This window comes from Lathyrus oleraceus, chromosome 6 (assembly GCF_024323335.1).
Source record: "Lathyrus oleraceus cultivar Zhongwan6 chromosome 6, CAAS_Psat_ZW6_1.0, whole genome shotgun sequence".
Taxonomy (NCBI): domain Eukaryota; kingdom Viridiplantae; phylum Streptophyta; class Magnoliopsida; order Fabales; family Fabaceae; genus Lathyrus; species Lathyrus oleraceus.
Window position 1 is genome coordinate 9,482,215 of NC_066584.1, and position 13,406 is coordinate 9,495,620.

General features: G+C 36.2%; 2 protein-coding genes and 1 pseudogene across 3 annotated transcripts; all 3 read right to left on the bottom strand.

Annotated features, from left to right (window-relative positions):
- Positions 1 to 506: 506 nt before the first annotated feature.
- Positions 507 to 1,981, bottom strand: LOC127093640 (uncharacterized; annotated as a pseudogene).
- Positions 1,982 to 2,090: 109 nt separating this feature from the next.
- On the bottom strand, positions 2,091 to 3,100 carry LOC127093641 (glutathione S-transferase T2-like). The gene has a single exon (XM_051032579.1). It carries the CDS (start codon positions 2,622 to 2,624, stop codon positions 2,091 to 2,093), a length of 534 nt encoding a protein of 177 aa, XP_050888536.1. The 5' UTR covers positions 2,625 to 3,100.
- A 5,882-nt stretch (positions 3,101 to 8,982) lies between these two features.
- LOC127092760 (probable inactive heme oxygenase 2, chloroplastic) lies at positions 8,983 to 12,784 on the bottom strand. Of its 2 annotated transcripts, none has more exons than XM_051031649.1 (5): positions 12,222 to 12,784; positions 11,141 to 11,364; positions 10,113 to 10,220; positions 9,874 to 10,015; positions 8,983 to 9,263 (listed from the first exon to the last, which is right to left on the bottom strand). In XM_051031649.1, the coding sequence occupies exons 1-4, from the start codon at positions 12,658 to 12,660 to the stop codon at positions 9,923 to 9,925; spliced, it is 864 nt and encodes a 287-aa protein (XP_050887606.1). In that variant the 5' UTR covers positions 12,661 to 12,784; the 3' UTR covers positions 8,983 to 9,263; positions 9,874 to 9,922. The 2 variants fall into 2 exon arrangements, with proteins under 2 accessions (XP_050887606.1, XP_050887605.1); XM_051031648.1 differs by lacking the exon at positions 8,983 to 9,263 and adding an exon at positions 9,375 to 9,785.
- Between the last annotated feature and the right edge of the window lie 622 nt (positions 12,785 to 13,406).

Genomic DNA, 13,406 nt, shown 5'->3' on the forward strand with positions numbered 1-13,406 from the left:
ACATACATGAAAAATGTTTCATTAATTTTTTTAAAGATCCTGGATTATTAATAGGTGGAATACTAAATGATTGAAAATTTTCTTACCAGTTGAAAGTTTTGGGGTGTGGATAATGCACGTAAGGGAGTTCCAATGCTTCAAGATGCGAAGGATGACATGACTGCTCGGTGACTCTTAGAGCATCTCCAACTGTGAACCCATTTTTGGGTTCTTTGTGGGACCTATTAAGCCACGTCAGCTTGAAGCAACTCAACTACTTTTTCACTCCAATGGTGCAACTCTGAAGAACTCAGATTGGATCTCACAACTTTATTTTATATATTAATATTTTATTCATATTAAATTTTATATTAATTAAAATAATAATTTTAGTGTTTTAAATTAAATTTGATATAAAATAAAAAAAATTAAACTTATAATTTAAAATGATAATTAAAATTAATCTCAAATACATGATATATAATTAAAAACAATAAAAATAAATAACATCACATAATTAATCAAACTTAAATTTCATCATCTTCATGTCCAAAACGTTCCCAAATATATTCGACTAGATCTCCTTGAAGTTTACGATGAACTTGTTTTTCTTGAATACTTGCTCTTCTTTGTAGTCTTGTTGCAAGATTCAGATGAGGACCGCTAAATGTTTCAGTTGTTGAGTTATTGATATCCACATTATCATAAGAGTAATCAAAATTACCTCCATATGTATGTCGTTCGTCTTCCACAATCATGTTGTGCAATATGATGCATGCATATATGGTATGCTTGAGAGTGTCCATGTGCCAGGCACGCGTTGGGCCACGTATAATTGCAAATCGAGATTGAAGCACTCCAAATGCTCGCTCCACATCTTTTTTAGCCGATTCTTGATGTTGAGCAAATAATTTTTTCTTTTCTCCCTGTGGCATTGAAATAGTCTTGACAAATGTAGCTCACTCGGGATATATACAATCTGCTAAATAATACTCCATATTATATGGTGTCCCATTTATTGTATATTGCACATTGGGAGCACGTCCTTCCAAAATATCGTTAAACACGTTGGATTGGTTTAGCACATTAATGTCATTGTTTGAACCTGCAATACCAAAAAAAGCATGCCAAATCCATAAGTCTTGTGATGCCACTGCTTCAAGCATGATTGTGGGCTTACCATGATCACCTCGACAAAATTGTCCTTTCCATGCAACAGGACAATTTTTCCATACCCAATGCATACAATCGATGGAACCCAACATACCTGGAAAGCCACGTGACTCTCCCATTTGTAAAAGATGTTCAACATCAGTGTTGTTAGGCTTTCTCAAATACTCGGTGCCAAATACAACATTGACACCCTTAACAAATCTTTCTAAGCACTCAATTGAAGTGCTTTCACCGATTCGAACATATTTGTCTACAAGGTCAGCAGGAGACCCATACGCCAACATACGAATAGCAGATGTACATTTCTGCAATGGTGAAAGACCCATTTTACCAGTTGCATCGACCCTCATTTGGAAATATTCATCATGATTTCCAAAGGCATCTACAATTCGAAGAAATACATGCCTATGCATTCTGAACCTTCTTCGGAATTGAACATCTGTGTATACTGGGTTTTCCGAGAAGTAGTCATTGAATAATCGATTGTGCCCTTCTTCACGACCTCGATCTACCGTTGTTCTTCTCTTTGGCCTAGAGGAACTTCCAGATCGACGTTCATTCTGAAATTGTTGTTCTTCATCACTGTCGTCCATAAATTCTTCTTCAACCAACTCCCAAAATTCTTGATCGTAATTATTTGAATTGTCTGAATCCATTTAGTGAGTAAAGAATGAGAGAAAAATGAGAAGAATAAGATGAGAATGAGAGAACAATGACATAAGTGGTAGTATATATAATGGTTTGAATAACAGCTAGTTTGAATAACGGCTAGTTTGAATGGTTAATTTAAATTAAAGTGGTAGTTTGAATAACGGCTAATTTAAATTAAAGTGGTAGTTTGAATAACGGCTAATTTAAATTAAAGTGGTACTAATGACCATTTTACGTAGGTGTTGATAAATTAAAGTGGTACTAATGACCATTTTACATAAGTGATACTAACTACATTCCATATTTTTTTTCATCTTATTACAATATTTTTCATGAATATCTCGTTGACTATCGTTCATAGTAGAAGTGTCTTTCATCATCATTTGCACTACCCTTAATTCTAGCTCGTCCTCCTTAGCTTGCGCAAGTCTGTCCATTGTTATTGCTTTTTTATTCTTTGCATCTTGCGTTGCATTTGGAATTTCTGATGCCTTACCCTTCCTTTTTGCTATTTTTTGTCCCATTGGACGCTCCATTGGTGATGATGAGTTAAACTCATAACTTGAAGTTGTATTTGGGTTCTCCGATGATGCCCCACTAGCATAAGTCTTTGTTATTTTTGCAGAACTTCCAATCGATTCTTCGACGATGCGCCATTTAGCTTCATCTTTTAACAATCGCCATGCATACTCAAGATTGAATGTTGTACCTTGATCCTGAGCAAAAATAGCATGTGCATCTGCCATGACATCGGTCTCGGATGTCCCATTTTTCTTTCCTTTAAGAGCAATTTTGTAACACCCAACAAATTTTTGAACCATGCCATTTATTCTATGTCATTGACATTTTAACTGTCCCCCTAACTTTTCCCGCAATTGCCCACGATATTGGTTATAACTAGCAACAATTATTAACCAAAAACTCTCAGCCTTTTGATCAACTCCCACAATTGAATCATTTGAAATATTGAGCCATGATTGGATAAGTAGTATATCCCCTTCCCTTGTAAATTGCTCTCGAGATCTTTTTTTAACGACAATCCTTTCTTCTTTTTCAGTACCAACTTGAGTAGAAAATGCTAGGACTTGAGTAGAAAATGGTGGAACTTGAGTAGAGACTATTAGAATTCATTTGAGGTATAGGATACATATTTGGATTGTTTGGTGACGGAAGAAATATGGTGGGGTTTGTTTGCACCGGTGGAATTTGAGAATTTTAAGGATTAGGATTTTGATAAATTTGCATGTAATTGAAAAAAGCTTTTTGATAATGAAAATGATTAGGATCCATTTGGCCTAAACAATTGTAATTTGAAGTAAAAAGATGAAATTTTGAGTTGAATATTTTGTAAAAAAAATGCTAATGAGAAAAAATTGTTGAAAAAAAATTAAAAATATAGGAATAAAATGATGAAATTGTGAGAGAGAAATTTCAAATTGAAGAGAAAATAAAAGTAAGAGAAATTTGTGTTGGTAAATTTTTGGAAACCAAAATTATATTTATAATAAAAAATAAGTTAAAAAAAAAAGTCGTTGAACGGCTAGTTTCTAAATTAAAAAATAGAAAAAAGAAAGGTTACCGTTGCTTCACATTACACTTCACATTACGCTGCTCCCCATGCTGACATATGCTTGAAACGAGAAAAAGTGAAAAGACGGATGCCATGCTGGCAAACCCATTGAAGGAACCACCAGTAGAGGTGGTCTTAGTACCAACAATTTAGTGGTTGCACGAATGAGAACCATTGATTGCTCCAACTTAATTGAACAAATGTATATTACATAAACAGAAGCTAAGACTAAAACTACCAACTTCAATGTTAATGGGGATTTCTTCATAATATATATATTTGTTACTGTGCTCATAGTACTAATCAAAATGGAATGGTTAATTAATTACCATGTGAGTATGTTACATATATGAAGACAAAACAGAAAAACATAACAATACTGTTATTACCTTGTTGAGGACAAATAGTGCTTCAACTTCAACCATTTTTGGTGCAAACAGAAAGAAAGACAAACAGCAAAGAGTACCCTTCAAATATGTTTAATATTTTGTGGAAGAAGAAAACAGCTAAAAAGTAAATGATATTGAGAAGGAAACAAGTAGTGTAGGGCACGCACTGTCACTTATTTTGGATTTTATTAGTTAAGTATTAGTCGTGTATCAGACAGACTGAGTAAGGAAATTTTAAAATTGTGATGAAAGAATGAATAAATAAAATTTACATTGTAATGTAGACTAAATTTTAGTCCATCTTATCTTTTAAAGGAGGAGAAATGTAAGTTTTGTTTGAATAAGAAAGAGCAAGGCAATTCCATTTCTCTAAAAAGATAAAAGTAATGCAAGTCTTAAGCGTGAAAATAAAAGGTGAGTGACTCGATAGCGGATAATGGAAGCCTAATAGCAGGTGACCTATCGGATCTTCAACAGACTGTGCTACTATGATAAAATTAGAGTTTACCTAACACATCCCTACAAAATTGGCATGTAGAGTGAGAATTGTCCCCACTCGTAAACAAATGTTCAGACCATATATTATTCAATATCATACTTATAGAAATATATTGTATATTTCATTATGATAGGAACTATTACATTGTACGGTATAAATAGGATACAACAAGCTGTACTAACTTGTTAATAAACAGAGAAATAACTCCGTATAATTGCTGCTACCTAAATAAGGAAATAATAATAATAGAGAATAAATCTATTTACACCACTGTTTTGTAACAGCTTAACAAATCATAATCAAATGATTATGATTTGATATGTGCTAATCTTCAACACTCCCCCTCAATCTGGGTGGTAGATGTCTATCATACCCAGATTGGATTTGATATTTTCATAAGTATTCCTTGGAAGAGCCTTGGTTAAGATATCTGCAGTTTGCTTGCATGATGGGACATGATCAATATTTATAATCTTCTGATCAATTTTTTCTTTAATGAAGTGCCGGTCAATTTCCACATGTTTTGTTCTATCATGTTGGACTGGGTTCTTTGCGATGCTTATAGCAGCTTTGTTATCACATAGTAACCTCACAGAATGGTTCACATGAATTTTGATTTCATCTAGCATGCTCTTAAGCCACATTCCTTCACAAATACCTAGGGCCATAGCTCTAAATTCTGCTTCTGCACTACTCCTCGCCACTACAGATTGTTTCTTGCTTCTCCAAGTTACTAGGTTCCCCCACACAAATGAACAATAGCCTGTAGTCGATTTTCTGTCTGTGGAGCATCCTGCCCAATCTGAATCTGTATAAACTTCAATGTCCCTGTTTGAATTCCTCTTGAAGTGGAGGCCTCGGCCTGGTGTGCCTTTGAGATATTGGAGGATTCTATTCGCCATTTTCATGTTAGACTCAGTTGGATTTGACATGTAGCAACTAGCCAAGCTTACAGCGAACCCAATGTCGGGCCTAGTGTGAGATAGGTAGATTAGTTTCCCAACTAAACTTTGATATCTATCTTTGTCGGCTGGTGGACTTTCATCTTCTCTTCCTTTTATTTGTTCTATTGGTGTATTAGCTGCCTTGCACCCAAGCATTCCAGTTTCTTGAAGTAAGTCAAGGGTGTATTTCCTTTGTGATACATAGATACCATCCTTTGTTCGAGCAACTTCCATCCCTAAAAAATACTTCAGTTGTCCCAAGTCCTTAACTTCAAATTCCTTTGCCAAGAGTCCCTTTAAATGATCAATTTGATCATAATCATTTCCTGTAATAACGATATCATCAACATAAACAATAAACAAAGCTACCTTTCCTTCCATGGAGTGTTTAACAAACATAGTGTGATCTGATTGGCATTGGTTGAACCCGTCTTTCTTTACAACTCGAGTCAATCTATCAAACCACGCCCTTGGAGACTGCTTGAGGCCATAAAGGGATTTTCGGAGCCTGCACACCATATTTGCGGTGCTGGATGATTCAAGTCCAGGAGGAATCTGCATATAAACTTCCTCTTCTAGGTCACCATTTAAGAAGGCATTCTTGATATCTAGTTGATGGAGTGGCCAATCTAAATTTGCAGCCAAAGAGAGAATAACTCTAACTGAGTTCAGTTTGGCCACCGGTGCAAAAGTCTCTTCATAGTCTACTCCATATGATTGAGTAAATCCCTTTGCTACAAGTCGAGCTTTGTACCGATTTACACTCCCATCTGCATTATACTTCATGGAGAATATCCATTTGCATCCTACCGGCTTCTTCCCTGATGGTAGGCTTGTGATCTCCCAAGTGCCATTCTTAATTAAGGCCTGAACCTCTTCAGTTACGGCTGCTGCCCATTCAGAATTTTGGAGTGCCTCATGGATGTTGCTTGGAATATGTGTATTGTCAAGGGCTGTTACAAACGTCTTGTAACTCTGGGACAATTTTCCATAAGATACAAATCTTTCAATGGGATGTTTAGTACACGATCTTACATTTTTTCTCAAGGCAATAGGAATATTAATGTCGTCAACATTCACAGAGTTAGGAGCAGTATTACCTGAGGGAACGTCATTTTCTAGAGTCTTGGAGGTTTCTTGGTTCTGCCTTGGAGCTGTGCAGGACTCTATTCCCTTCTTGCTCTTCCTGGAGTACACTCTCACGTAGTTTTCTGGTGCAGTTTCTGTTGTAGGGGCTGTAGTTTCTACTGCAATTTCCTCTACATTTTCTAACGTAGTTTCTTCTGGTCCATGTGTAGGTTCTGCAGTTTCTGTTGCATTTTCATTTGGTTCAGGTGTAGGTTTTGATGCCTCTGCAGTGAGTTTGGGTTCAGTTAGCTCAAGTTCCAAAAGTTGGGATTCTACCACTTCAATTGGATAGATCTTCTCCCCCTGAATGCCAACTTTGGGATAATATGGTTGATTCTCAAAAAAAGTTACATCCATGGTGTGGTAGAATTTTTTGTTTTGAGGTGAATAACATTTGTATCCCTTTTGGTGAGGAGAGTAGCCGAGGAATATGCATTTAATGGATTTCGGGTCAAGTTTACTGCGTTGGGGATCAAGATTATGGACAAAGGTTGTGCATCCAAATATTTTCAAAGGAATAGATGTAAGGATGCGATTGGTTGGATATAAGGTTTGGAGAGTGGAGTAAGGCGTATGAAAGTTAAGGATTCGGGAAGGCATTCTATTTATTAGATAGGTTGCAGAGAGGACAGCTTCTCCCCAAAAATGGTTAGGGACATTTGTAGCTAGCATGAGAGATCGGGTTACTTCTAGGAGGTGTCTATTCTTTCTCTCGGCAACCCCGTTCTGCTGAGGTGTATCCACACATGAGGTTTGGTGTATTATTCCATGTTGCGTAAAGTATGAGCTTAGTGCAGAATTATAGTACTCACGACCGTTATCACTCCTAAGCACTCTAATCTTGCTTTGAAATTGTGTTTGTACCATGGTATGGAAACATTCAAATATTCTACCAACTTCCGATTTGTCTTTCATAAGGTAGACCCAAGTGATCCGTGTATGGTCATCAATAAAGGTGACAAACCATCTTGATCCAGTTACATTTCTGACTCGCGATGGTCCCCATACATCACTATGAATAACATAAAAAGGTTGGGAAGGTTTATAGGGTTGAGGTGGGTGGGGGCTGCGTGTATGTTTGGACAATTGACAAATTTCACATTGAAACAACTTCTGATTTTTATTGAATACTTTAGGAAGCATTTTTTTCAAGTACATAAAATTTGGGTGGCCTAGTCTATAGTGCCACAGCATTGCAGAATTTTCACTACATGCAGAAACTACAGCGCAAGAGGTTGCCTCGGATTCTGGTTTAGATGCTTCAGCCTGAAGGATATAGAGTCCAGCACATTCTTTAGCATTGCCAATCGTCCTCCCCGACTCCAAAATCTGAAATTCACACAGGTTAGGAAAGAATTTAGTGATACACTTCAAATCCTTTGTAAGTTTACTGATGGACAGCAAGTTACAATCAAGTTTAGGCACATACAGTACTGAACTAAGAGTAATATTTTGTGAAATAATGACTGAACCTTTACCCATGACCTTAGAAAGGGTACCATCAGCAATTCGAACAGTCGAATTATTTTGACATGGAGAATAGCTATCAAAGACAGTCAAATCTCCAGTCATGTGATCAGATGCTCCTGAGTCAATAATCCATGAATTTTGTTTTCCCATGCTAGTGTTTAGAGCATGAAAAAGATTACCTTTTTGTGCCACAGTAGCTGTACCAATTGTTTGTTGAAGCATTTTTTGTAAGGCTTCCATTTGCTCCTTGTTGAATGGTGATGAGTGAGAATTTACCTCAGTTGTGTTCCCCCTGCTGTCCCGGTTTTTAGTCCATTTTAGCTCTGATGGCTTTCCATGAATGATCCAGCATGTCTCCTTGGTATGGCCCGGTTTCTTGCAGTGGTCACACCAAGGCCGAGTTTTCTTTTGGAAAGAACGCTGATCTCCCCTTGCTGCCATTGCAGATCCTTCTATAGATGGGACTGCACTGGATTTTCCAAGCATCACTTTTCTCCTGCTCTCCTCTCTTCGTATTTCCGAGAATGCTTCTCGAATTTTTGGAAGAGGTTTGGTTCCAAGGATTCTCCCACGAACTTCATCAAGTTCTGTGTTCAAACCTAATAGAAATTTGTAGACTCTATCTTTCTCCACCAATTCTTTGTACTTCTTTTTGTCCTCCGTGCAGCTCCATTCAACTTCATCATATACATCCAGTTGCTGCCAGTGACGATTGAGAGTATTAAAATACTCTGTGACTGAGCGGTCATCTTGACGCAAATCATGGAGTATGCTCTTGATTTCAAAAATTGCAGATGTATTGTCGACATTAGAATAGGTTTCCTTTACGGCATCCCACATCTCTTTGGCAGTGTCATAGTACATGAAATTTTCTCCAATTTCATTTGTCATGGTGTTTAGCAGCCATGACATTACTAGACTGTTTTCTAGTTGCCATTTTTCGAGGGTTGAATCCCCCTTTTTTGGACACTTGGAGTCTCCTGTGATATAACCTTCCTTCCCTTTTCCTTGAAGGTAGATTTTGACTGAGCGCACCCATTGATTGTAATTCTGGCCATTCAATTTGTGACCAGTGATAGGAAGAGCATGTCCTTCAGCCAAACTGTTGGCTGAATTTTCTGCTTTAGTATCTGCCATGGGTGGTGCTCAAGATTTAGGGATGGTTCAGATCTTGTGCTCTGATACCAATAGAAATATATTGTATATTTCATTATGATAGGAACTATTACATTGTACGGTATAAATAGGATACAACAAGCTGTACTAACTTGTTAATAAACAGAGAAATAACTCCGTATAATTGCTGCTACCTAAATAAGGAAATAATAATAATAGAGAATAAATCTATTTACACCACTGTTTTGTAACAGCTTAACAAATCATAATCAAATGATTATGATTTGATATGTGCTAATCTTCAACAATACTCTTAACACATATACCGTGGTCTCCCAAACTACCTGGAGAGGAAAGAATGTCTGAAAAATTATTCAAGAACATTCAAATTACAAATAATTCAAGCAGTGGTCTCAAAAGCATAAATAGCTACAAAAGAGAGTGCAGGTAGGAAATAATGGCCACAAAGAAAGAAATCTTCAGTTATACTGAAACATCATATGGTCATTATAATTTTAGAACTCATAATCTCAAAGTAGTTCCAGCTAAGTTACATCTCTAATGAAAAAAATTAGCCTATACCCTGGCTTAACCATTGAAATCTATATCAATAAGGATCAGAAAATCCATAACAGATGTAACCAGATCCTAGAAGCTTTGCGGAAAACGTTAAAATTGCGAGAAAAAGTGTGATGCAGCAACATCAATATTTGCTGTAAAAAACATGGTTGCAAACAACAGTTAACGCCCACAAACTGCCCACTATCCTACATGAGGGCATGCCTGGACCCTTGACCACTTTCCAGGCTGAACTAATAATCCAATTGAACGGCTGCACAACTTATAATTGCAATTGCATCAAAATGCTGGACCAAAACAAATGAAATCAAAATGCATTTACAAAATAACTTACCATAAAAAGTTAAAGGAAGAATATATTTTTAGAAGTCTTACCATAAAAAAAATCAGTCTATGAACAAAAACTGAGAACCAACCAGCATCGTCATAAGATGATTAAACGAACAATCTGTCCCATAAAGTGGAATGACTTTTTTGCTTCTCTTAAAGATTTATTTTTTTCATTCCGGGACCAATGCTGCATAAATTACAAGTACACATAAATAGTAAGTTCCACGCAACAGCTAAATATTATACTACTATAGCCACAAAATAAAGGATTCTCAGTATTCAACCTCTGCAAGCACGTTAAGCTTCTCTCGTACATCTTTCAGCATTTCCTGTACATCTCCTTCCCATTTGCAGAACTCCAGCTCCTTACCTTCCAGGAGCCTTTCAGAAACCTACAAGCAATAACAATAGAAGTAAGGTAAATGAGTTATGGTCTAGCAACACTCTATTTAGTAATCTCACTTATGGAGCCAGATCTCATCATTAGCTTTTACCTAATCAAGTACTCCGTTCACTTTTGTCCAAAAATACAATCAAATCAAATTATCACCTAACTTAATATATCCATCACTAACAAATTCACTCACTAGGCTCTCAAACTGATACAAATCACTATCTCTTTTATATTGTTAGTTTCTAGTTCTTCCAAGTCAAAATTGATACCTTAGCATTAAAGGTAGACAAAGAAAAAAAAGTCTCTTTTCAGTGACACTGGTTTCTCTTCTAATTGTTAGAGCCAGTTGTGTAAGTTTCTCAAGAAGCACTTAAAAAACAGAAATGTTAAGAGAATCTTATAATTACTTCAGTTTTTTAAACAATAGTTTCTCTCATATAAGTTGAAATAAGTTTTTCCATTCCAATTTTTTCAATGTTGTTTCATTAGCTAATAATCAGGAGTTCTTTGTGAGTAAAGAACTGAATTTTTAAACAATAAATTCTTGTTTTTCTATCCGGGAATGGACCTGGGGTATCCTCACAGCCGGTGACTGTATGACTCTAATCCCCGAGGATGTAGGGTACCAGTTAAGAGACAACTCCTTTACCAATAGATGAAACTCTACTCTCATCATCAGGATTCGAACTATAGACATGTGGTTAGAGGGCTCAAGCTACTAGCTACTCCACTACACCTTGTTGGTTAAACAACAAATTCCTGTATAAGTTAAAATTAGCTTCTCCATTTCAATTTTTTGAATGTTTAACTTCACCACAAACATCTATAAGCTAATAAGGAACTCTTTGTGACTAAAGAACCATAAAAACACTGCCTAAATAGATTGGATTCTCTATAAGAGAGGGGAAAAGTGGGTACCTGCTTTGTAATAACCTGGCCAGCAGTTATATGAGAAAAATGGATATTGTAGAAATGGGAGAGAAACAAAGGCGCACTTCTTTCCGCAAGTTCCTCCAAATATTTTGCATATGTTATCCCAGGAGAACTTGGATTGGGAATCTCAACACCTTCTTGTTTAAACCATTCTAGATCCTTCAAAATCCGTTCTGTTCTTTCCAATCCAGTTTTTCTCAAGTAGGCATCTGCAATTCAAACACACAAAAACCACCATCTTAACTAACAAAATCAAATCAAGTCAAAAATAAATCACACAAACGATTTAGGCCTTGTTTGGATAAAAAGTTTAATCAAGCTATTATAGCATTAGAGTTTATAATATAAGTGCATATATAGGCTATTTCTATAACAAAAGATAAAATAAAGTCAATATGTTTTTATATAAGCTAGATAAGTTTTTGTGAGAAAAAAAAAGCAAGAGCTAATAGAAATAAGTTGACATGTAAGTTCTTTCTATCAGCTCTCGCAATCGGTCTCATAAGTGGTTATAGCAATAGATAAACTCCAATAAGTCAATCCATTGTTATAGCAATAGATAAACTCCAACAAGTCAATCCAAACAGGTCTTAGTGCATGTTTGTTTTCTGTGGTGTGTTTGGTTGTGCGGTGAAAAAAATTGATTTTGACTGAATTGGTTTGACCTAAAAGTGAGTTTAAAGTTAAAGTGATTTATGTTTGAACAAATTTTTGCAAAAGTAAGCTTATCACTAAATTTCATAGTAAGAATTACGTTGAGACTCAAAAGCTACAAATTCTATCTTCAAGTAGAATCAATTCTGAAAACTATAATGAATGCTAAGAGATAAGAGAGTAACCGAACATGTCAAAATCAATTATACACGTCCTGACTCAATTCTGAGGTTAAACCAAACATACACATAAACTAAAATTGATTCAGAATCAAGAGTTTTTTTTAACTACAAAAGCTATTATAATTTATTAACCTAATATAATTGTCGAAAATCAATTTTCGCTACCATATAGTCAAACACGCACTTAATAAGTAACTACAATGTGACGGCAATTGAACAATTGGACTTACAGGAAACGTTATCAGAATCGTCAACAATGCGTTCGAGCGTGGTGAAAACGTGTTGATTATCAACCAAGAATCGGATAAACCCTTCCATGGAAGGATGCCACGTGTCAGGAATTCGGTTTTCATCGTCTTCTACTGTAGAGGTAGTTTCTGGAGTGGAAACGGTGTTGTTGATTTTGTCGTTTCGAAGTCGCATGGCGACGAATCTCATCTCTTCGGTGATTCCGGTGGTTTCTCCGGGGTAGAGTTTTCGATATCGGTTCCTCTTTTTAAGCATTGGTGGATAAGAAGAAGCGGTGTTGTTGGCGGTGGTGTCGTCGTCGTTGTTGTTGTTGAGAACGATGGTTCTTCTGGTGTTGAACGTTGTTCGTTTAGGGAGTGTTGTTGATGGTGGGAATGGTAACCATGGTTGAAATTGAGTGGGTTTCGCTGTTATCAACATTGCAAAATGCTATTTTTCTGATTTGATAGTGGATATTGCTCGTGTTAACGTCACTCGATTACTTTTTGCGGTTTGGCAGTAGTGTTCTTCTGGGAAATGTTTTTGCGGTTTGGTAAATAATAATAACTTAATTTTTTAAATATATTTATGATTTAAATGACTTCAAAGATAAAAACAACTAAAAAAATCAAATTTTTACATTTGGAGCGTATGTTAATATAACACGATGTATCTTTCCCTTCCTTTCATTCAGTAACTTTTTAAATAAATAATAAAAACCAAAACGCCATGAATATGCATAGGCATAGGTGCGAATGATAACTTTAGGAGACACCCTCTTGTTGATATCTTGACAAAATGTTGTATTTCTTATTCTATTCTTACTTTTCATGTATCTTTGACACCTAATTAGTTAGTTGTTTATTAACATATCACTATAGAAAAATGGACGATGAACAAGAAGGTATATGCATGGTAGAGAGTATCACAACATGCCAACATGCCTTAGTGTGCAGAGAGAAAGGTAATATGTATATGGCCCAAGGCACACAGTTTGAAGCAAGGCAAGTGTTTGACTCTGCTGTGGGTATATCATTCTATAGTCAGGGTTCTCAGTTTAATGGCAGGCCCCAAACTCGTGCTCATCCCCGTGCACCAGTCCTCGCACCTGTTTAACTTCCTTAGGAGTATTAGACATGTCACTTCTTCTGTTATATGCCGACCATGTTGCTCATCACACTCGGTAC